The sequence below is a fragment of the Cucurbita moschata genome, unplaced genomic scaffold (assembly GCF_002738365.1).
Source record: "Cucurbita moschata cultivar Rifu unplaced genomic scaffold, Cmos_1.0 Cmo_Scf00051, whole genome shotgun sequence".
Classification (NCBI taxonomy): Eukaryota; Viridiplantae; Streptophyta; class Magnoliopsida; order Cucurbitales; family Cucurbitaceae; genus Cucurbita; species Cucurbita moschata.
The window spans coordinates 1523907-1545589 of NW_019268567.1; the positions used below are offsets into that span (position 1 = coordinate 1523907).

The window sequence follows — 21683 nt, forward strand, 5'->3', positions numbered from 1 at the left end:
AAAATATACTTTATATTAAACGGAACGGAGCAAAGATTTAGGCTGGAATGAGATGGGGATATAAATTTCGTCGCTGGCCCTATTTATCTAACTGGTAAAAGTGTTCTTCATGTTGGATGAAAGTCCCACATCGGCTAATTTAGAGAATGATTTTGGGTTTATAATCAAATAATACTATCTCAGACATTTTGGAGAAGCCCAAAAGAAAGTCACGAGAACTTATGCTCAAAGTGGGCAATATCATACCATTGTGGAGAATCGAGTTTGTTTATCTAAAACATGGTATCAGAGTCATGCCCTTAAACTTAGTCATGCTAATAGAATCCTCAAATATTGAACAAAGAGTCGAGTAAAATATTTTTTTTTTATATTTCAATTCAAATTTCTATGGACATTTTTGTCCAATATCCATATTTAAATTATTTTTGAAGAGACTAAATTTTGAATAAAAAATACAATTTCCAATTAATATAATTTAGACGAAAAATTAAAAAGTATATATAAAAATAAAAAATAAAAACCTCAAAGGCAAAGAAACATTGTTTGCGATTTTTGTGGCTTGGCTTGATCAAATCAACACGTCATAAAGCATATATTTATATTGGGAGAAAAGTCAATAGTCATCGATATTTATTTACATTTTAATCCCTCGATTTATTAAATTGATTTCTTAACAAATTTTAAAATTTTAAAAATTAATTGATATTATTAAATCAATTAAAATATTTAACTTTTATTTTTTTACTCTTCAATTTAAAATTTTAATATTTACCCAACACCAAACAATCATAGGAATAATCAATTATGTTTGAAAAAAATTATATAAAATAAAATTTAATTATATATTTGAATTTTAAAATAAACATAAAATTAAAAATAATAAAATAAAATAAAATAAGCGGGAGAGAGAGAGAGAATGTTAAAGGAAGAGGGTGGTTGGGCCATTTACATATTATTGGTTTTTTTTTTTTTTTGTTGAAATCTTGTTTTTCAGGTAACAGTAACAATCCAACGCAACATCGTTCTGACAATTCGATCTTCCCTTCTTCAGTTTGATTCCTTCTTCGTCTTCGTCTTCTTCTTCGTGTTGTTGCTGTTCTTCTCCTTCTCAATCGTTTCCTTCTAATTCCCTTTTTCGATTGCATTTCTCACTTTTGAACTTCCTTTTTCCACTCTGAACTGCTTCTAATTCGCGCTCTCCATCATCACTGTGAGTATTTCGATCATTCTTGCAGTTTATTTCTGTGTTCTTTCCGTTTGTTTCGAGTCTGGAATTTGTGTTAGATCAGGTGAGTTTTGGGGGGTTTTCAGTTGGGGTTTGGTGAGCGGATTTTAGGGTTTCGAGCCGATGAGACTACTTTTGTGTCGTCTTTGTTTATTGATTTGAATTTTGTTCTGATGACTTTGATGGATGTTTTTTTTTTTAAGGAATCTGATAATTTTGAGCTCGGTCTTGCTTTAGATTTACTTTGTATCGTCTTGTGTGCATTCATATTTAGTTTGCTCGATCTTTGATCGGAAGGTTTAGTTAAACCAATTTTGATGGACTCATAATTTGTTTATGTCCGATGTAGCCTCGGAGATGCTGTTTTCGTTGTTTCCTAGATGTTATCTATGTAATTTCAATGTGTTTCACTGATCGTGTTTGTAATGTGTGTCTCTTAGATGTCAATTGTTTTCCGATTGGGAGCTTATGTTTGAAGTTTCTTATTGCAAAGGTTTTTTGACAGAACGATTATGGCCACAGAGGAAGAACTTGATCTATCAGCTTTGAAAACTCAGCTCAGTGAAACAAATGGAACTTGGAAGCATGAAATGGAAAGGCGCCAATCCGAAGTAGATGTGTTGCAAGCAAGGCTTATGGAGGTAAAGGCTTGCATAGAAGGGTCTGAGGATGACTCGAGAAAGGAGCTAGAGGTTCTCTGGCGACGAGTTAAGACAACTTCTTCTTTGTTGACATACTTGAAATCGAAAGCGAGAATGTTGGCGATACCCCATTTGGCTCACTCTTCATGTGGTATTAAGCATTTAGAAGGGGTAGGATTAGTTGACAAAAGCGGAATACCGCTGTCTGGTTGGTCTAAGAGTATCGATCTTTCTTCATTCGACGGTACTGAAGAGGAATCCTTGGTTGGTATTGGCAAGCCATGTGGTTTATTGGATGAACAAGATGCTGCATATATCGGTCAAATACTTAAGTCTGTTCAAATGGTTTCAGATGTAATGGAAGCACTTGTCAAGAGGGTTATTTTGGCAGAATTGGAAACTGCTGAAGAGAAGGAAAAGGTTCATTTGGGTCAGGAGGAAATTAAAAAGAAATCAATCCAGATTGAGAACATGTCCTCAAAACTGGAGGAAATGGAACAATTTTCTGTGGGTACTAATGGAATTCTAAATGAAATGAAGCAGAGAGTCGAGGATCTGGTCGAAGAAACGTGTAGACAGAGGCAAAGAGCTGCTGAAAATGAGCAGGAACTATGTCGTGTTAAGCGGGACTTTGAGTCTTTGAAATCATATGTCAGCAGTCTCATTACTGTTAGAGAAACACTTTTGTCATCAGAAAAACAGTTTCAGACAATCGAGCGGCTCTTCGAACGGTTTGTACATTTTCTTAATGTTATATTGCTTTGACCTTGCTTGTTATTTTCTTTGGTTATCATTAACGTTCAGTTTATTCTGTAGGTTTTCCTGGACGATATCGTTTTCTTTTGATTCGCACTACACATAGATTTCTCCAATGCACTAAGATTTTCTTGTACTTGTATTGCCTTGTGAGTCAGCTTATGGTAGACCTTTATATACATGTGTAGCTCGACGGTGTCGTGTAATGAAATTTCCTTTCTGCTCCTTGTGTCTAGGAAAATGCATTGATGACAAACAGTTTTCACTCCATGAGCTTTGTCAAGTTCTTCAGATAATAATACTCAGAATAGAATCTCTCACACGAACGCCACACCGAAAATTCCGTGGCATTACTTAATATCATATGACTGAACATATTGTGATTTGTGGCATGAAGCTGAGCCATGGAAATGTTAATTTTCCTCGTCATTTTGTGTAGTTTACTCTTAAATTTTTTTTGCATAGGCTCTTAAATTGATTGCTATGAACACAGGCTAGTTGCTAAGACCACTCAATTGGAGGGTGAGAAAGTGCAGAAAGAAGTAGAGGTCCAGAAACTCATGGAAGAAAACGTGAGGTTGAGTGCCCTTCTTGACAAGAAGGAGGCTCAACTTGTAGCCATGAATGAACAATGCAAGGTAATGGCCTTGAGTGCTTCACATATTTAATCCAAGCATACCCTGTTCTCCTTGCTCATCAGCCAGCATACCCCGGCTTCATCTCTCTCGGTTCACAAGCCCGGGCCGAACAAGGTGGCGGTCGTGACCATGATTTCCGACCATGGAGGCAAGCATCAGGTACTCGTGCCGATATTGTATTTGTGAAAACCCTTGTGGACTTTATTGTGTAGTTACATAGTTTTAGTTGTTTCATCTGAGAACTCACAAGGTTTTTCTTCATTGGAGTTTAAACTTGGTTTGTGAATCATTCCCCTGAGATGTGTATGTATGCTTCAAAAGTCGGTATCCTTCTGCTCTTTGGTGCCTACAAAAACTTCCCCTTTAGCATTACACCTCTTCTTGTCTTTGTCAGTTGGAATACAATGCTCCAAAAATCCTTATAATCAGGTTCTGGGCTGCATTCTGCATTCTGATACAACTTTATTTTCGGATTTAGTAAAAACATCGAAATTTTTATGAACGGGAGCATAATTTAATTAGGGTGAAGATTTATAACCTCGATCAAGTAGTCAGAAGCTCATATATTTCACTATTGTAGAGCAAATAGAACCATCTCTTTTTCTTTTGTCGAGAAACATAAAATGGTAGACTACCTTCTTAGATTTGTAGCTCTTATTGAAAAAGTCGGTGTCCAATGTAAAGAAAATATATGGTAGTTTTTTTAAATCATTGTTTTTATAACAATGCGTTTGATCTATTTTATTAGAATTCATATGACCTATACTATTAATAATTAAAAAAAAAATACTTTTTATTAATGATTAAAATTTAATTGGACATTTACATTAATTTCATAAAATATGTGTTTCTAAATTTAACAAAAATAAAAGAAAAATCACTATTCTACCTTTGAAAATAATAATAAAAGTGATATTTTCTAATATATGTATATATATTTTTTATTATTATTATTATTTTTTGTCTTTTCTTTTAAGGGCAATTGTAAAACTATCCATAGTTTCGGAGCTTTCTATATATAGCGAAAAAAAATTAAATCTATTTTTTTAATTTTATTATTCTAATTTTAGATATATGAATAGTACATATGATATGATATAGTATGTCATTAAATATATTAATTATATACCAAATTAGAGCATTGATATTCTAAATATAACTGCCTTAATTTAATTTCTTATTTATTTATTTTGAAGCATTATTTTCTTTGTGATTTATTTTCATCTAATTTCTTATTAATGTAAAATGTATTATTTTGTTGATATCATCATCTTTTTCAATTTCTTTCATTTTGATTTTGATTTATTTATTTATTTATTTATTATTTTTTTTTTTTGGTTCAATCTAACAATGGTATGTTTATGATAATAATATTCTTTGCTTTTTGGTATGTGTTTATTGTTTTATTTTATTTAATTTTATTTTTTCTACTTTAGAGTTTGACCGAGTTAAGTTCGGTCATAGTCCAAATTTTAATAATAGTCTAGTACATACGTCAAATATTCTTAATATTTATAATAATCTTAAGAGTAAGGTAGGGTTGTCTCGAGCTGTGAACCCTATTTTTAGGTTGGTTGGTAACGTCCACAAAAAAAAGTTTCAAACCGCTAACTGAATCGAATTTTTTGTTTTCAAAAGTTTTAACTTGAACTATTAAAAAAATCTAATACAACCCGACCCTTATAGTTTGGGTTGGGTAGTCCAAATCGTTCAAGTCATCGGGTCTTATGAATATAATGATTACAATTTACTCATTAGAGAATATAAATACGTAAATAAAAGACTAATTATCATTCTAATAAGTGGTTGGATCCCTTCCTACTTTAACCTACATGGTCGGAGAATTTTATTTAGGTGGGACTGAAATGCTAAATTAATAAAAATACTTTTAAATATAAGGGTTTCAAAAATATACTTTAATTAAAACAATTCATTAATATTCTTCAACTATTTTTAAAAGGTTTAAAAACATCGTCCTCCGGCTTAAAAAAAAATGTAGTAAATTTTAAAATTAAGGTTAACACAGTTAAAACAAATTTTTACTATCAATATATATGGGCTAAAATCGTCTGTCAACTCTTTATAGATTATCTCTTTAAAAAATTATGCTTTTTAACGTGAAAGAAAGGAAAGAAAGGAAAGAAAAAAAAAATACAAACAAACAAAACAAGAGGCAGTTCGCTCCGGTTTTCGTGGATTGGTTTTCTCTAGAGATTCAGGCTCGAAATCTTATCTGCCGCAATTCCAGGAAGCTTGAGATTGCAGAGAAATGGCCGCAGATAAATCTCCATTTCAGGTTCGCTTTATTACCTTACCATTTGCTTGTCTTTCGCAATTTAAGAACGAACCTCCGTTTGAAATTTCCCGCTACAAGATTGTGTGTTCACTATTGTTTCTACACTATAAAAAATTTATAGACTATTCCGTCGGCGTTGTTCGCTTAGGCTTAATCAAATGATTGTTACTTTTGGGAAGTATGTTGCCGCAATTTGAACCTGCTTTCGTGTTCATCATTTGTATTTGTTGTTTCTTTTACTGTATTTCGAGGTCGGTTGTGGCGAAATTTGTTTCGATTCCAATTTGTGCATTTGTTGTTATTTTTGGCAGATAATATTAGGTTCTTCGTCCATGGCTCGCCGGCGTATTCTGTCGGAGATGGGATACGAGTTCACTATAATGGTGAATTTTCTTATTGGGGATTCCTCTTCGTCCTTGTTTAGTTATCGGAAGATTGACTTGACTTATTCTATGTTAGACGGCAGACATTGATGAGAAAGCGATTAGGAAGGAAAGGCCTGAAGAACTGGTGGTGGCTCTGGCTGAGGCAAAGGTGTGGCTTATTTACTTTCCTAGTGTAAATTTGGGAACCATTTGGCTTTGCTCTAATATCTTGCCATTTCATCTTTTGCATTGTTCTTGGAAGTAAAGTAACAACTTCTTTAGTCTCGTTTGTAATTCATGTCGAGAAGTTAATAGTTCATGCAGCCTTTCAATGTGGTTGAGCCAAGCAAGCCTGATTTGTAAGAGGTAGTTAGTAACTAGAAAGTAAACAGGATGGCCTGTTCTACGATGTTTCAGCTCTCGATTCCTTCATCAAAGTTACTCAACTTGATCCTCTGAACCTTAAGGAATTCTCAATTTGAAGGAAAAGGGACTGTAGATAGGAATTCGACACTTACCCCATGTTTGAGCCCGAAACTGATTTCCTTTAGAAGCACAATTACTTTTAATTACATCCAAGGCACTATGCAATTAACAGAAAGTTCCTTGCGGGACTTTCATCTGTTGTGAATATTTTTGTCCTTGAAGCTATGGTTATATAGTAACCATATCAATTGCAGAATAAGGCTCTTTTTTCGAAGGACTTTGTCAATGAGATGCTCAATTGGAACCCTTGTAACTTTGGAAGAGAGGGGTTACTTATGGAGTACATGTTCATATCTTTTAGTCTTTCACAAGGTCAAAAGAAGGGCTTCTATCTGATGGTTTTCACTTGATTTCTCTTAGGCAGATGCAATTATGTCAAGAATTCTAGCCACTGGTGCTCAACTGGACAATGATGCACCTGCAACACTGTTACTCACTGCAGACACAGTATGCTTTAACTCCCTCTTCCCGTTCAGTATTTGCATTAACTCGCATTATATTAGAGTGAGTTTAGTATAACTTTTCGAAAATGCCAATTAAGTGTTCATTCTTTCAAGTAGTTTTAGAATTCTCAAAAATCGCTTATAATTATGTAAGAACATTTTGAAAAGCTTCAAAAAGTTGTACCAAATCCATCTTAGGTAACAAACAAGTTACTAATTTCAGTTGTGCAAGGGATATATATCCATTCGTGATGCACTTATTTTTATTTTTTATGGTATCCAGTTTTTCTTTGACATTGTCTCTTATTGCCTAGTAACCTATTAAGAAGTTTCTTAAGTCTTAACTAATGCATTTGATTGATTTTAAGGTGGTGGTCTATGAAGGAACAATTAGAGAGAAACCATCGAACAAAGACGAAGCTCGAAAATTTATCAAAGGTCAATTGTCTTCCAGATTTCAAACATTTATTACTTCTTCCTGTAGAACGATGTGAAAATTGAAGAATGTCTAATGATCAACTTAACGACCTGCAGGCTATTCTGGTAGTCATGCATCTGTTGTGGGTTCTGTACTCATAACAAACCTCAAGACAGGAACAAGAAAAGGGGGATGGGAAGAGGCAGAGGTATACTAACCTTCAACTCACATTTTATCCTTCCTTAACCGAGGGACAGCGTTTATACATGGTTTGAGATCAAGTTGAATAACGTTGGGCTAATTTTCTGCTGAAGGTTTATTTCTATGACATACCAGAGGAGATTATAGATACCCTGGTAAACGTGGGAATATTGCCTACTTGGATCTTTTCCATAGTTATGCTTTTTATTTACATTGTTTTCAAGTCTTATTGATGGTAAATTGCATCAGATTGAAGAGGACGTTACATTCAAAGTAGCTGGAGGTCTTATGTTGGAACATCCACTGACTTGGCCGTTAGTTGAGGCAGTGGTTAGTAATATATCTCTACTGATATGCTTTTGCAGACATCCGAGCATTGTGTTTTGTTGTCTGTAATCTATATAAAGAATGAGTACAGATTGACTCATGGACCTGAAAGGGTTTCATAAATCTAGATTTGTGTAATGAATGATAATAAATTCATATCCTAGGATGAACGAACCCACGTGTCGAAACATTAACTTAGCTTTTCATATCGTATTACACATGTTCAGTTTGGGGAGTCGAACATCTCATCAAGGTTCTAAAACATTTACTCAGACAAAGAATTACAAAAGAAAATTAGCCTGCCTGACTGCTCCATTTAAGTTCTGCTTTTGTAACAGCCCAAGCCCACTACTAGCAGATATTGTCCTCTTTCGGCTTTCTTTTCTGTACTTCTATTCAAGATTTTAAAACGCATATGTTAGGGAAAAGTTTCCACATCCTTATAAGGAACGTTTCGTTCCCTTCTCCAACCAATGTGGGATCTCACCGTTTTAATTTTAATGTACATCCTTCACTTATTTCCATCAACAAAAATATGTGATAAGTGGTATTTTCTAGAAAAAAATCGACTGAACAGGCTTGCTTGGGACCGAGTCATTTGTTTATTTTTCCTTTGGAAGCTATATTTAGGAAAATACAAATATGCCTGGGAACTGGATGTCTTGTTATTCCCCTTTATATTTACCATTTGTTCGCTATATCTAATCTAATTCTGATCTGGAAGTTCAAACGGATGTGGTCTTTGTGAAACATTTTCTATTAAGAGCAGTCACATTCTCCTCACTTCAGTTTCAACTAACATCCTTTGATTTCACTGTAAAGTGAATGATGATCCTAACACTTTAGGCCTTGACTTTAACCTTGTGTATGCATATCTATCTATCAGAACCTGAAACATTTTAGTGTATAACAGGTAGGTTCAACTGACACAGTGATGGGACTTCCCAAAGCTCTTACGGAGAAACTCATGAATGATGCTTTATAGCTCGCTGAGGTAACAAAAAAGAACTTTTTACCTTTTGCTACATCATGTTACCACGGAAAATTAGGTTTGAGATTCTTATTCTTGTTGGCTGCTCATCTTGGACATAGATGTTATAGTCCTGATTTTGATGCTCGCGATTACTCATCTTTTACATCTCGATAAACATGTTGACAATTTGTAATTTTGTTTCACGAAAAGCAAAATACCGTACTTTTGGTAAGAAGGGTTAAGCTAACTCTTATGAATTATGACAAGAGAACGTAAATTTGAACTTTCAAGAAAAGGGTTCGGTATACTAATGTTCCATTTTTATGGATCTCAATTGAATCCTCGTCACTGTTCTGAAGATAAGTAATAGGTAGGGATGACAAGATTTGAACCCGTGACATTTTGTACCCAAAACAAACGCGCTACCAAACTGTGCTACACCGTGCCGTAACTATGAGGCTATGCTCATGGTTTAAAGTTATATCACTTCTTTCTCAGTATGTAGTTTCATGTACTAGTTATTTGTTATTCTTTGAGTGATTTTTTTTTTTCCTTCTTTCTTATATGATTAAATTCAATGACTTCTTTCTCGTATGGTATTATTGTGATTTTAAATTTAATTGTATCAGAATTTTAACAAGAACGACGTTACAAAGATTCAAACATATGATGTTTTGTCGTATGGTGAATCAAAAGGGATACTAACTTTAGAGAACATATTGAGGATTCCAAATTGGAAAGGTGGCGAAGTTTCACAATCGTTATAAAATATATAGTTACTCTCATTATCAATTGGTTTTGAGACGAGGAACCCCGTCTTTAGATAACACTTGGTAAGACGTTTTTTTTTTTTCCCTCCTTTTCTCTTTTTTGCTTGCAAGTAAAAAAGACCATATTTCCAACCTCTACAATATCATGATAAACCAAATCGAGGAGTTGAAGAGAGGCAGCAAAAGCATGTCGCCATATGTATGGGCATGAGGTCGAGTTTGTTGAAAGAACAAAATGAGGACAATTATCTCTTATGGTACGACTTTTTGAGTAAAATTAATAAAAATAAAATTATGAGAGCTTATACTCAGTAAACAATATTATATGATTGTAGAAATACCTTGAGAGTTATTATCCTTCACATTAGCTAATCCTTGGTATTGTTTATAAAGTATGGTAGCTAGTTAACCCTTGATATTGATCGAGAAAGTCCCCCCTCGATAATGAGTTCAACAAACCAAAAAACACGAATGAGATACTCTCGTAGTATCTACTCCCTGTATTCAAATAATTTTTGTTATTGTTGAACTTCATGTCCTCCAAATAAACGTTGACATGGCTAAAAATTAATGAGAGCAATATCCTATCCATATTACAACTATAGTATATAAATGTGTTTTGTTTGTCGGGGTGTTCAAATGACTCAAGAACCTAATCAACTTGGGCTACCTAATTCAAACCATCGAGGTTGGGTTTGGTAAATTTTTGAAATTTTGAAAATTTAAGTTGGTTCATGGGTTACAATTCAATCCTACCATACTTTTAAATCATTATAAAGATTTACAACATTAGACATTTGTAATCGGTATTAATAATGCGTTATGGCTAGTGAATGTTTGATATTTGAACTTTCTGATATTTTAGTTATTTAATAAATATAACTCTTTAAAAAATAATTTAATTGATAACCCAACTAAAAAAATAGAGATTATTATTAGATTGAGTTATTCACGTTCTTAGACAAACACGACTCTCCACAATGATATGATATTGTCCACTTTGATCATAATTCTCATGGCTTTGCTTTCAGCTTCCAAGAAGGCTTCGTACCAATAGAGATAGTATTCCTTGGTTATAAACCCATGATCATTCCCTAAATTAGCGGACGTAGGACTTTTATCATCCAACACAGGTCACTAATTCAACCGACCCAACCGTAATATATTATTCCTTATACAAAGCCCATAGAAGAGTCCATATATATTTGCTTACCTATAAGGGGCGTTGGAATCGCCCACCAAACTAAACCAACCAACCAATCAACTTAAATTTAAGCCCCTCGCCTTCAATCCTCCAACCTTATTCCAGAATTCAACTAGCCATGGTGAACTTGGTTGCAGCCCAACGCCCACTGCTACACGCCCTAATGAAGATGGCCGGCGTAGTGCCTTACTCCGTCGACATCGAGCCCGGCACCACCATGAACTTCTGGGTCCCCGTCGAGACTCTCTCCAAACCCAAAAAAACCCAACCGCCCAAACCGCCGCAAAAACCGACCAAGCCGGTTGTCGTCCTGGTTCACGGTTTTGCCGCAGAAGGAATCGTCACTTGGCAGTTCCAGGTATCGAATCCTCACTAAACCCAACAACTTATTAATTAATCCAAATTTAATAACACCGATACTCTGTTTAGGTGGGTGCCCTTTCTAAGCGATACTCTGTTTACGTCCCGGACCTCCTCTTTTTCGGCGACTCCATCACCAAAAAATCGGACCGGTCACCGACGTTTCAGGCCGAGTGTTTGGCGGCTGGGCTGAGAAAGCTTGGAGTCGATAAATGTACGGTGGTCGGGTTCAGTTACGGCGGGATGGTAGCGTTTAAACTGGCGGAGCTCTGGCCTGAGCTGGTGGAGGCTATGGTGGTTTCCGGTTCGATTCTGGCGATGACGGATTCGATCAGCGGCGAGACGCTGCAGAGATTAGGGTTTGGGTCGTCCTCTGAGCTGCTGCTTCCGACGTCGGTGAAGGGCCTGAAAGCGCTCCTCTCCGTCGCCGCCCATAAAAAGCTATGGTTTCCTGATCGACTTCATAAAGACTTTCTTGAGGTCCGTACAAATATATATATATATATATATATATATATATTTTTTTTTTCTTTATTAGTTATTTATTTATTTTGCAACTTTTCGAGTTATAATTAATTGAACAAAATTGTTAACTTTAATAAAAAAAAAGTCAGAAATTTTTAAAAATTAATTAAACTATTAGATATAAAATTAGATTTTTTTTTATAATTAAGTTCTAATTTTTTTTTTTTTTTTGTCTATTAGATTTATTGATTGAAAAAAGAATAATAAAATTCAAAACTAAATTATAATATTGAAATTCATAAATATAAACTTTAAAGTTTTAGAGCTAAAATTTTAATTTAACAAAATAATAATAATAATAATAATGATGGTATTTTTTTATGTTCTATAATTTATATTAAATTTATTTTAGAAGCCTAATTTTAAAAAACTCAAATGATTTTTCTTCCGTTTTTTTTTTAAATGTGTTAAAATATTATTTCAAAATGTATACTAAACTTTGAAAAAGGTATCAATTTTTTACTCTAAATTAAACTTTCTTTATTAATATCATATTAAATATATATTTTATAATTTAATTAAGATACATGAAAAATCTTTTGTCAATAAATCTTTAATAAAAAAATCTACAACAATGTAAATGTTAAGCCTCGTTCAAATTTAAAATAAAATTACAATTTTTTAAATAAAAATTGTTCTAATAAAATTTAAAATGAATTATTTGAAATTAATATACATTTTGTCATGTTTTAAAAAATTGATTTTTGTTTCCATATTTTATTTATAAGTTATTATTATTATTATTATTATTTTTTTTTTTTTGAAGGTTGGAACCCCAACAAATTGAAAATGAAGAAAAAAAAAAGAAAAAAATTGAAATATTTTGTATTTATTGACCAACTATCTAACCTACTTCTAACCTAATTAATTTGAAATTCATAGCCATATTTATAAATTAATATATTGAAAGGATAATTTATAAAAGAGGGACCTACTTACATGATGACCTAACTTTACCTAATTGAGTGTTATTTTCTTCATAATTTTATGAGGGGAAAAATAATAATAATAATATAATAAGTTAGAGATCTATGATTTTTTTTTTGTTAAAAAAAATGTCACCCATGTTAAGTGAGTGAGCTCTGGAGTGTTCTTGACTCGACTTATTTTAATTATTACCAATATTTCAAAACTTCATTAAAATAGAGATTTATTAGAATGTTTAACAAAAAAAAAATCGAGCTAATGTGTTGATGACCACAAATATAATTCTAAAAAGTTTTTACTCTAAGAATAGTTTTGAAACATCAAGGGTAATATTGTAACTTTTGAAAAACTAGAGTATTTTTTAAACGCTAAAGATTGAGAGAATTTGTTGTAATTTAACCAAACAAAAACGAAAGAATCAAGAATCGGGAGATAAAGCCATCTAGTAACTCCATCTTATACTTTTTATCTGATACTTTAAAACTAGAAGTTTATAGATGGTAATTGTTTAAGTATTTTGGGAGATACCAATTAAATTTTTTAACTTTTCTTTTTGGAACCATCCAAAAATAGAGGATTGAGCTGCATTGTGAAATTTTTCTGGTTAGGTTGTTATCAATCCAACCAACCCGAACTTTTGGGTTGGTCCAAAAAAATCCCTCAACCCAATTCAACCCGAACCTTATATACCCCTAAACCCAGCTAACAAATTAGCTTTATATTTGAACAATTGCAGGTGATGTTCAATAACAGGAAGGACAGGGCAGAGCTGCTTGAAGGCTTAGTTATGAGTAACAAAGACAGCACTGTGCCTAAGTTCCCTCAGGCACTCTCTTCTTCCCATCTTCACTCCCCACTTTAATTCCTTCACTTGGAAGACTGCTTATGATTCTTCATCCATCTCTTTGCAGAAGATACATCTTTTATGGGGCCTAAATGATCAGATTTTCAATGTCGAGCTTGCCCGAAAACTACAAGAGTACGTATCATTTCATTCCATTAAAAGTTAACTAAGTATTCATTTGAAATTGAATCCTAAGTTCTGTTTCGAATAATGCTAAATGTAGGGACCTCGGCGACAATGCAACGTTTCAAAGCATACCGAAGTCGGGTCACTTGGTTCACTTGGAACGACCTTGCGTCTACAATAGGTGTCTCAAGCAATTCCTTGCTACCCTGCATTCAAATGCCCAAGACAAATGACATGCCAAATTGCTTCCTTTCTATTCTTTTTTGATTCAACGTGTGGAGTTGGAGGGTCGAAGCCTCCGACCTCTTTGTCGAGGGTAAATGCTTAAACCTGTAACGTTCAAACTGGTACAATGGTAGTCATTTCTATTATTAATCAAAGTATCAAACAATAGCTTTTTTTTTTTTTTTTTTTTTTTTGCATAATCAATGATGTTTTTCCAAAAGAAAGATGTATCCACGGTTGACCACATTACTCAACCCCTGCCTTTGAGCCATCCACCGGAGATTAATTCTGAAAGGCCGTCTTCAACTACTTCTTGGAAGACACCAAGCTACGCCTAGGCGTTCTAGGATAAAAATCCAAGCTTTGTAAGTGAATAAATAGTGGAGAAATAAGTGGCTGCTAGTTTCTTCAATCCTTTTTGCACATCAGACAAATATTTGTTGATAAATCCCGGTTGGGATGTAACAGTCCAAAGCCACCGCTAGCAGATATTGTCCTCTTTGGATTTTTCCTTTAGGGCTTCTCCTCAAAGTTTTTAAAATGCATCTACTATGGAAAGGTTTCTACACCCTTATAAAGAATGTTTTGTTCTCCTCTCGATCCCACATTGGTTGGAGAGGGAAACAAAACATGGATCGAGAGGAGAACAAAACATTCTTTATAAGAGTTTGGAAACCTCTCTCTAGCAGACACGTTTTAAAAACTATGAAGGAAAGCCCAAAGAGGACAATATATACTAGCGGTGGACTCGAGCTGTCACATGAAATTTGTCCATTGAACCCTGTCCGTGGTTTTGAGACTACAATGAGCCAACTAACAAACAAAAAAAAATGTACTTTCTTGGAACAAAAAAAAAATGTACTTTCTTGGGGCTGTGTTCCTTCCAAATCCATTTAGTTTGGAAAGAAATTAGCTATGAAGGGCACTTGTGATCATATTTCCTTCTAATAATGCTTTTCCATAGAGCAGTTCCTTTTTATGTGTAATGCCAAAGCCACTGAAATAGCAGTATTTTTCTTTCCAACGTTGCCAATGCTGAGACATCCCAAGGACAAAGGAGCAATGACTTTTACCAAATTCACTAGGTAGCTACCCCCTTCATTATTTGCTACTTCTCATAGAAAATTTCTAATGATTTTGTCTCGGTTTTTGCTGGCCTTGCTCGCAATACGAACATGGAGAGGTAATAAATAGGGGTGCTTGTGAGTACTGCATTTACTAAGCTGAATCCCTTAGAAAAAGGAAAGCCTCCCAACTTGACAAGCTTACTTCTGACTATCAATAACTGGATCCTAAAAGGATGCATCAGACGGCTTTCCTCCAAGAGGCAAGCCCAGGTACGACTTGGAGAGGGATTCTATCTTACAACTGTAGACTTCCAACAAGAGAGTCAACGAGGACGCTGGGCCCCAAAGGAGGGTGGATTGTGAGGTCCCACATCGATTGGAGAGGAGAATGAGTGCAAGCGAAGATGCTGGGCCCCAAAGAAGGGTGGATTGTGAGGTCTCACATCGATTAGAGAGGAGAAAAAGTGTCAGCGATGACACTAGGCCCCAACGGGGTGGGATTGTGAGATCCATCAATTAGGGAGGAGAATGAAGTATTCTTTATAAGGATGTAGAAACCTCTCCCTACCAAACGCGTTTTAAAAACTTTGTGGGAAGCCCAAAAGGAAAAGCCTAAAGAGGACAATATCTGTTAGCAGTGGGCTTAGGGTCATTACATTTTTAGCTTAGCAGATTCATATTTGCAAAACAAGATAGTATCATCTGTAGAAACTTTGACCCTCTCCACCTATTTCAAAGCCTTCGATAATGCATTTTTCTTTACAAACTTCCACAATGCTGCAGAAAACATTAGTTATAGAAGCGAACAAGAAAGGGGAGAGGGGTTCTTCTTGGCTAAAGAGTCTAAACTCCCCCATTGTAGTTGCATTTGACTTCTCAGGGATAAAAGAGATATAAGTTTCATTAGTCTTCTAGTTCCCCCATTTTAGCTTTTCCATGAACAAAAAACCAGTTGGATGGTGCTCTTTCAACCATCTCTCTATAATTCTATGTAACTCAAGATGTTCTAAGCAATTATATTGGAATAATAGGCAATAATCCGACTTGCTCATAATCAAAATTTGTACCTGTGCGAATCATCTGAATGCATCAATGAATCACTTGTTCTGCCTCTTCCGGACTGGCTTAAGCAGTATGTCCCGCCTGCAAAAGAAATCAAAGAGTTCTACCAAATGGTTTCGCCGCATCTCCCATCTTGTAGCATTCATCCACTACAACAAATACACACAATAACATATAATGGAAGAATCTTCAGTAATGTCGCAAATCATTGAATCTGATTAATCATCAAGTAACTAAGATTCCTCTGAGAAAACATGCGATTCGTAATGGATTCATTCATCCGTCGAACCTCCCAAAGCTTCAGGCAATGCAACAATCAACCTAACCTAGCTTATAATTCTTGAAAACAAATACAATAAAATCGAAAATCCAAGAACTCAAATCTTCAAAAATAAACGTAAGATCGCGAGTCTAATCTAATACGAAACATAAACACCTGATATAGATGCTATTAACCGTCGCTTTGACCTCAACATTTACATATTCCTGCAGAAGAAAAGAAAAATGCTCAAATCTACTGATCAACGATCCAGTCAAAAATAAATGTGTATTGTAGCTTCCAGCACCTGAGTTGCTTCCCAAATGGCGTAGCCGTGATACGAATAACCATGGTACCTCGAGCAGGATCATAGTCGGCGAGAATCGTTGGCTATCGCATCCAAATATCACGTATTGCTGTCCTGTAGCCGAGGCGGGATAGCTCGCTCCTTCCGGAACTCGATTCTTCGACTTGTCGGCACGGCACGGCACGGATTTCCATTTTTAATATATAATGTTTATTAAAAAAGAAATTTAATAACATTTCAAAAGCTAAAATATAATTTAATTTTATCAAATAATCCACATTAATATTCTACCTATAAATAAATAAATATTTATATAAATATTAAAGTGGGTGTCGCACAATCACAAGTCTGTTGCGATCAAAGTACGATTGTGACAAGTGGTATCAGAGCTATGTAGGTATGCCCACCAAGAAACAATTGGGCAAGTCCCAGACTGATCAATTAGCTAAAATCGAACAACAGTTACTCTACATGAGCAAAATTCACCACTTTAGCTACTTTAGCGGCTTGGCCAATAACTCGAGATTCTCGATTATTCCATTTTCTAATGTTAGCAATGTATAGCAATCAAATAGGATCATTTTCTGCTCGAGACTTTTTACTATTTTTTACCATGTGGGAGTTAGAATTAATTCCCGTTTATCTACTTCTATCGATGTGGGGAGGAAAGAAACGGTTGTATTCAGCTACAAAGTTTCTTTTGTACAGCAGGAGGTTCAATTTTTTTTATTGATGGGAGTTCTGGGTATCGTTTCGATTGAATGGGACTTTTGGAATCTCGCATGAATGAGATGTCGGCTAAAGTCGATAGGTTCAACGAGATGGCACGCCACCTTGAAACAATGTCTATCCTTGGATTAATGACTAGAGTCGAGACCCTAGAAGCCAAGGCCACGAGAGATAGTATCTTTGAACGAGGGGATTGTTCGACGGGCTCTATTGCTCGAACGGAGGAACGTACTGAAGGCTTGGACAATGCTCAACTGGCTCGGTGGCTTTTTAATATATATATATATATATATATATAATAAGTATTTGGGATATGAAAACTAGAGCTAGAAAGATCTTACAAGATATTATATTTAAATTAGTAGATCTCATTAGTTTAATAAAAAAAAAGGGTAAACCAAAACCAAACCCTCCTTGGACCAAATCAGAACCGTTTCAAAATGGAATTAGGAGACCATCAAACCGTTCATTATTCCCTTAGACCCAGACGAGATCACCCTCCTCCGAACCCAGATCCGGCGGCGCCACCCCCTGCGCCGTCGTCTCCGGTTCGCTACCGTGAATGTTTGAGGAACTACGCCGTGAAGAGCGGCGGGCACGTGCTCGATGGGTGCGGAGAGTTCATGCCCAGTGGGGAAGATGGTACTCCTGATGGGTTCAAGTGCGCCGCCTGCGAATGTCACCGGAGTTTCCACCGGAGAGTAGTGGAGGTGGTGGATAACGGCCGGATTAAGGTCGTGAGTTACGGTATGTTTAATTATTATTATTATTATTATTATATATTGAGATCTAATAATGGAAAGGCAAATTATGTTTTATTTAACTATAATACAGGTAAGAGGACAGAACGGCGGAGTTTCGCTGGTCCGGTGATGATGGCGTTCGGCGGTTCGGCGGAAGGCCCGGCGGAGTCGTCAAGCGACGGCGGAGAAGCGTCGGGGAAGGCAAAGAAGCGGGTGAGGACGCAGTTCAGCTTAGAAGAGAAGGGTAAAATGATGAGCCACTAGTTCATCAATTTTGCAGCGAAATTGGCGTAAAAAGACCGATTTTTCAAGTTTCTTTCCACTTTTCTGATCTTGCTCGTCATTTCTTCCCGTTTTTTGGGGAAAATATTGGATTTTTATCCTTTGCATTTGGTCGATGTTGATTCTAGCTACTTTAATAATTGTGGAATATATTCATGGTCATTTTGATTCATAAATCTCATTATAAGAGTTTTGGTTCATAAATATCATTTTTTTTTTATTTGGTTTATGCATTGAGAATACGATGGGTACATAAACAAATAATACTCTTTCCTTTGATGTGAGGCTTTTTGAGGAAGCTCAAAGTAAAAGCATGAGAGTTTATGCTCAAAATGGACAATATCGGTGGAGAGTCGTGTTTGTTGAGTTTTACCCTAAACTTAGTCATGCCAATTAAGATGAGGCGTACTTTATTCAAAGGGAGGGGTTGGAGGATGAAAGTCTCATATCGGCTAATTTTTTGGTACAAGAACAACCTTTTGTTGAAGGTTGTTCAATAAAACACTAATCATCATCGAGAGTAGTAAACACTAATCATCATCGAGAGTAGTAAACACTAATCATCATCGAGAGTAGTAAACACTAATCATCATCGAGAGTAGTAAACACTAATCATCATCGAGACATACCATACTCATAATTTCTATTTGTGGGTAGTAAAGAATTTTCCAAAAATTATCCCTTAAAATTAAGGATCAATAGATAAGACTCACGTACCCACAAATCAAAATCATAATCATAAAGGGAATATTTTATTCAAGAGTCTAAAATGGAAAGAAAAAAAAATCAAAATCTCGATTTATTTAAAATAAAGGGCAAAAATCCATGTGTTAGCTCAGAGCTCGGTGGTCTTCTCCTTCTCCGCCGGATTATGCTCGTGCTCGTGTTTGGGCGTCTCGCCGGCCACTTCCTTCGCCGCTTCTCCGCCTTTCGGTGTGGCTTCGTCTGCTTTCTCCGCCTTGGCGGGGGCTGTCTCCTTCACTTCTTCATCTTTAAACCCGAATCCCCTGACCAAACAAATATCACGCCGTCATTTTTTTTTTTTTTTTTTTTTGTGTTCGGAGATTTTAATAATACGTAAACTTACTTGGAAAGCTTGTTGTATGCCCAATTGGACCAAGACCCAGCCTTGTCCTTAGCGTCGTTATAAGCTTCGGAAGCCCCTTTCTTCACGGCTTCAGCTTTCTCACCAAGCTTCGCTTCTTCAGCCGCTTCAGCTACGTTTTCCTTCGCACTTGAATAAGCTTCTGAAGCCCCTTCCTTTACGGCTTCGGCTTTTTCACCAAGCTTCGCTTTCTCAGCCGCTTCAGCTACGCTTTCCTTTGTATTTGAATAAGCTTCTGAAGCCCCTTCCTTTACGGCTTCGGCTTTCTCACCAAGCTTCGCTTTTTCAGCAGCTTCGGATACGCTTTCCTTTGCGCTGGAAGCAGCTTCGGCTACATTGTCCTTTGCGTTGGAAGCAGCTTCGGCTACATTGTCCTTTGTTTCTTCAGCCCATCCCCTGCTTCTCTCCGCCACCAACAGAACCACCACCACCCACAAAACCGCCGCCAACGACTTCATTCTCCTTGCCATTGTTCTTAAATACGTGTAACTCCGATTCCGATTCCGGCCACAGAAATACACTTAATCGAATGCAATCGCTTTGTATTTTGACGAGGTGGGATTGGGCTTATAAGTAGGCGGTGGGCGAGACGGTTGGGAGTTTTCCGTACAATGAAGCTGTTGGGGGATCGCTTACGTGGTTTGTTTGTATCGGACGTGGCGGTTATCAACCTCGTGCGGTCTTTGGGGGCGTACGTGGATACTAGGATGACACGTGTTGGTCAAAGATGGGCCCACCTTTCTCGTGATTTAATATTTTATATTTTTTGTGGGTGCGCTTGTTTCTTGAGTTTTTATTCCACAAAATCTGGTTAGCCATTAAAATACCATTTTTTTTTTATTTAGCTAAAATTTATTTATTTTTAAATATATATATTTTTTTTGAAGTTACATATGGACTCGGACTGGAACGAGCCCTATGGTCCATTGACATTTAAGCCGAACCCAATGTGTCCAAGTCGTGGGTCGACCAAGGAAGCTCGATATCTACATCCCTCCACTCTTAGTCATTGTAACGTCATTCTAATCATGTAAAATATTGTTCAAATTATCATAAGATATTATAGTTCATGTCATAATAAAGCTTCATTTATTTGTTTTACGGTTACAAATTGATATTTTATTAATGTATTTTAAGACATTTTATTTACATTCACACCGTTGTTAATGATGGTCAAGTATGAAAGTCATAACTAAATGCCTCATGGAACTTGATTTGAAACAGGTAATAAAAAGAGCATTTGTGTTTTTTTTTTTAGCTTAGGGCTGAGTTTCGACACAATTCTATATTGTTTATGTTGTATGTTTATTATCACTCCATAATCAATTTTGTTTGTAAAGTTATTTGAATATCAAACAAGCGGAAAAAAAAAAGTTAACAAATAAAAGTAAAAAAAAAAAATTTATTGTCAGACAAATCATGTATCAACACCTCATATATTACGAGTGTTTTTAAACCATAGTACTTACAGATAGGATATATATATTTTTTATTTTAAAAAAATTTAAAGATATTTTTTTTTGTTCAAAATTTAAACGTATTATTCAAACTTAGTATATTATAAATGAGAGAAAAAATAAGGAATATGGAAAAGCTAAATTAAAAGATAATGTGTGTTAGTTTATTAACCATAACAAAACAAATTACCATCGTGGTTAAAAACTAATTTACTGCTCGTAATTTATATGTAAGTTTTTCGTATAATAAAAAATCACATTCTCTTAATTTATGATATCCTTTATAATCAATATATATATCAAATTCTCATTATTAATTTAGCAGTTTTGTGCTTCATAATTACATTAGAATTTTTTTTAGAAAAAATGTCAAAATTAAATATATTATTTGATTTCTAATATTTTAAGAATTTCAATTTTAATCCTATACCGAATTTATATTTTTTCTTAAGAGAAATTGTACTCGACATGTGAACATGAGCCTTATTCGATAGCCTAAATCCACATCGACCAGATATTGTCCACTTTGGCCTGTTATATATCATCATCATGCTCACGATTTCAAAACGTGTCTGTTAGAGAGAGATTTTCACGTTTTTATAAAGAATGTTTCGTTCTCATCTCCAACCGATGTGGGATCTCACAATTCTTTCCCTTTGGGGTTAGCGTCCTCGTTGGCACACAGCCGGGCGTCGGGCTCTGATACCATTTGTAACATTCCTAAGCCCACTGTTAGCAGATATTGTCTATTTTGACCCGTTATATATCGTCATCAGCCTTGCGATTTTAAAACGCGTATGTTAGGGAGAGGTTTCCACACCTAACCTCATACGGAATGTTTTGTTCCTCTCTCCGACCGATGTGGAATCTCACATGAACCAAAAGATAAGAGATTTGAATCTCTTCGCTACATATTATTAAA

General features: G+C 35.4%; 5 protein-coding genes and 1 long non-coding RNA gene across 9 annotated transcripts; 4 read left to right on the forward strand and 2 right to left on the reverse strand.

Moving 5' to 3' along the window:
- Nucleotides 1-940: 940 nt before the first annotated feature.
- LOC111435964 lies at nucleotides 941-3702 on the forward strand. Of its 2 annotated transcripts, none has more exons than XM_023073604.1 (3): nucleotides 941-1210; nucleotides 1719-2597; nucleotides 3116-3702. In XM_023073604.1, exons 2-3 carry the CDS (start codon nucleotides 1738-1740, stop codon nucleotides 3288-3290), a joined length of 1035 nt encoding a protein of 344 aa, XP_022929372.1. In that variant the 5' UTR covers nucleotides 941-1210; nucleotides 1719-1737; the 3' UTR covers nucleotides 3291-3702. The 2 variants fall into 2 exon arrangements, with proteins under 2 accessions (XP_022929372.1, XP_022929371.1); XM_023073603.1 differs by having other exon boundaries at nucleotides 942-1210; nucleotides 1731-2597.
- A 1723-nt stretch (nucleotides 3703-5425) lies between these two features.
- LOC111435966 (maf-like protein DDB_G0281937) lies at nucleotides 5426-9007 on the forward strand. The gene is made up of 9 exons (XM_023073606.1): nucleotides 5426-5556; nucleotides 5868-5939; nucleotides 6016-6090; nucleotides 6768-6854; nucleotides 7219-7288; nucleotides 7385-7476; nucleotides 7583-7624; nucleotides 7719-7799; nucleotides 8710-9007. Exons 1-9 carry the CDS (start codon nucleotides 5530-5532, stop codon nucleotides 8779-8781), a joined length of 618 nt encoding a protein of 205 aa, XP_022929374.1. The 5' UTR covers nucleotides 5426-5529; the 3' UTR covers nucleotides 8782-9007.
- Nucleotides 9008-10690: 1683 nt separating this feature from the next.
- LOC111435965 (monoacylglycerol lipase ABHD6-like) lies at nucleotides 10691-13970 on the forward strand. Its single transcript, XM_023073605.1, has 5 exons — nucleotides 10691-11101; nucleotides 11173-11583; nucleotides 13292-13381; nucleotides 13467-13534; nucleotides 13623-13970. Exons 1-5 carry the CDS (start codon nucleotides 10862-10864, stop codon nucleotides 13756-13758), a joined length of 945 nt encoding a protein of 314 aa, XP_022929373.1. The 5' UTR covers nucleotides 10691-10861; the 3' UTR covers nucleotides 13759-13970.
- Nucleotides 13415-16618, reverse strand: LOC111435967. 3 transcript variants are annotated; one of them, XR_002709163.1, is made up of 4 exons: nucleotides 16446-16618; nucleotides 16316-16365; nucleotides 15885-16028; nucleotides 13415-13855 (listed from the first exon to the last, which is right to left on the reverse strand). It is a non-coding gene; the product is annotated as an uncharacterized LOC111435967 (long non-coding RNA). The 3 variants fall into 3 exon arrangements; XR_002709162.1 differs by having other exon boundaries at nucleotides 15885-16365; XR_002709164.1 differs by having other exon boundaries at nucleotides 13415-13869; nucleotides 15885-16365.
- Nucleotides 16619-17614: 996 nt separating this feature from the next.
- On the forward strand, nucleotides 17615-18181 carry LOC111435911 (zinc-finger homeodomain protein 6-like). The gene is made up of 2 exons (XM_023073511.1): nucleotides 17615-17921; nucleotides 18009-18181. Exons 1-2 carry the CDS (start codon nucleotides 17615-17617, stop codon nucleotides 18179-18181), a joined length of 480 nt encoding a protein of 159 aa, XP_022929279.1.
- Nucleotides 18182-18966: 785 nt separating this feature from the next.
- On the reverse strand, nucleotides 18967-19829 carry LOC111436034 (methyl-CpG-binding domain-containing protein 10-like). Its single transcript, XM_023073700.1, has 2 exons — nucleotides 19287-19829; nucleotides 18967-19206 (listed from the first exon to the last, which is right to left on the reverse strand). The coding sequence occupies exons 1-2, from the start codon at nucleotides 19772-19774 to the stop codon at nucleotides 19035-19037; spliced, it is 660 nt and encodes a 219-aa protein (XP_022929468.1). The 5' UTR covers nucleotides 19775-19829; the 3' UTR covers nucleotides 18967-19034.
- Nucleotides 19830-21683: the final 1854 nt, after the last annotated feature.

Bases quoted from the DNA above. Each gene is read 5' to 3' on its own strand.
- LOC111435964 (XM_023073604.1), top strand. From the start codon at position 1,738: ATGGCCACAGAGGAAGAACTTGATCTATCAGCTTTGAAAACTCAGCTC. The intron at 2,598-3,115 runs GTTTGTACATTT...CTATGAACACAG, and splicing joins ATCGAGCGGCTCTTCGAACG to GCTAGTTGCTAAGACCACTC.
- LOC111435966 (XM_023073606.1), top strand. From the start codon at position 5,530: ATGGCCGCAGATAAATCTCCATTTCAG. The intron at 5,557-5,867 runs GTTCGCTTTATT...TATTTTTGGCAG, and splicing joins CAGATAAATCTCCATTTCAG to ATAATATTAGGTTCTTCGTC. The intron at 7,625-7,718 runs GTAAACGTGGGA...AAATTGCATCAG, and splicing joins AGGAGATTATAGATACCCTG to ATTGAAGAGGACGTTACATT.
- LOC111435965 (XM_023073605.1), top strand. From the start codon at position 10,862: ATGGTGAACTTGGTTGCAGCCCAACGCCCACTGCTACACGCCCTAATG. The intron at 11,102-11,172 runs GTATCGAATCCT...TACTCTGTTTAG, and splicing joins TCGTCACTTGGCAGTTCCAG to GTGGGTGCCCTTTCTAAGCG. The intron at 13,382-13,466 runs GCACTCTCTTCT...ATCTCTTTGCAG, and splicing joins CTGTGCCTAAGTTCCCTCAG to AAGATACATCTTTTATGGGG.
- LOC111435911 (XM_023073511.1), top strand. From the start codon at position 17,615: ATGGAATTAGGAGACCATCAAACCGTTCATTATTCCCTTAGACCCAGA. The intron at 17,922-18,008 runs GTATGTTTAATT...ACTATAATACAG, and splicing joins GATTAAGGTCGTGAGTTACG to GTAAGAGGACAGAACGGCGG.
- LOC111436034 (XM_023073700.1), bottom strand. From the start codon at position 19,774: ATGGCAAGGAGAATGAAGTCGTTGGCGGCGGTTTTGTGGGTGGTGGTG. The intron at 19,207-19,286 runs GTAAGTTTACGT...TTGTTTGGTCAG, and splicing joins GCATACAACAAGCTTTCCAA to GGGATTCGGGTTTAAAGATG.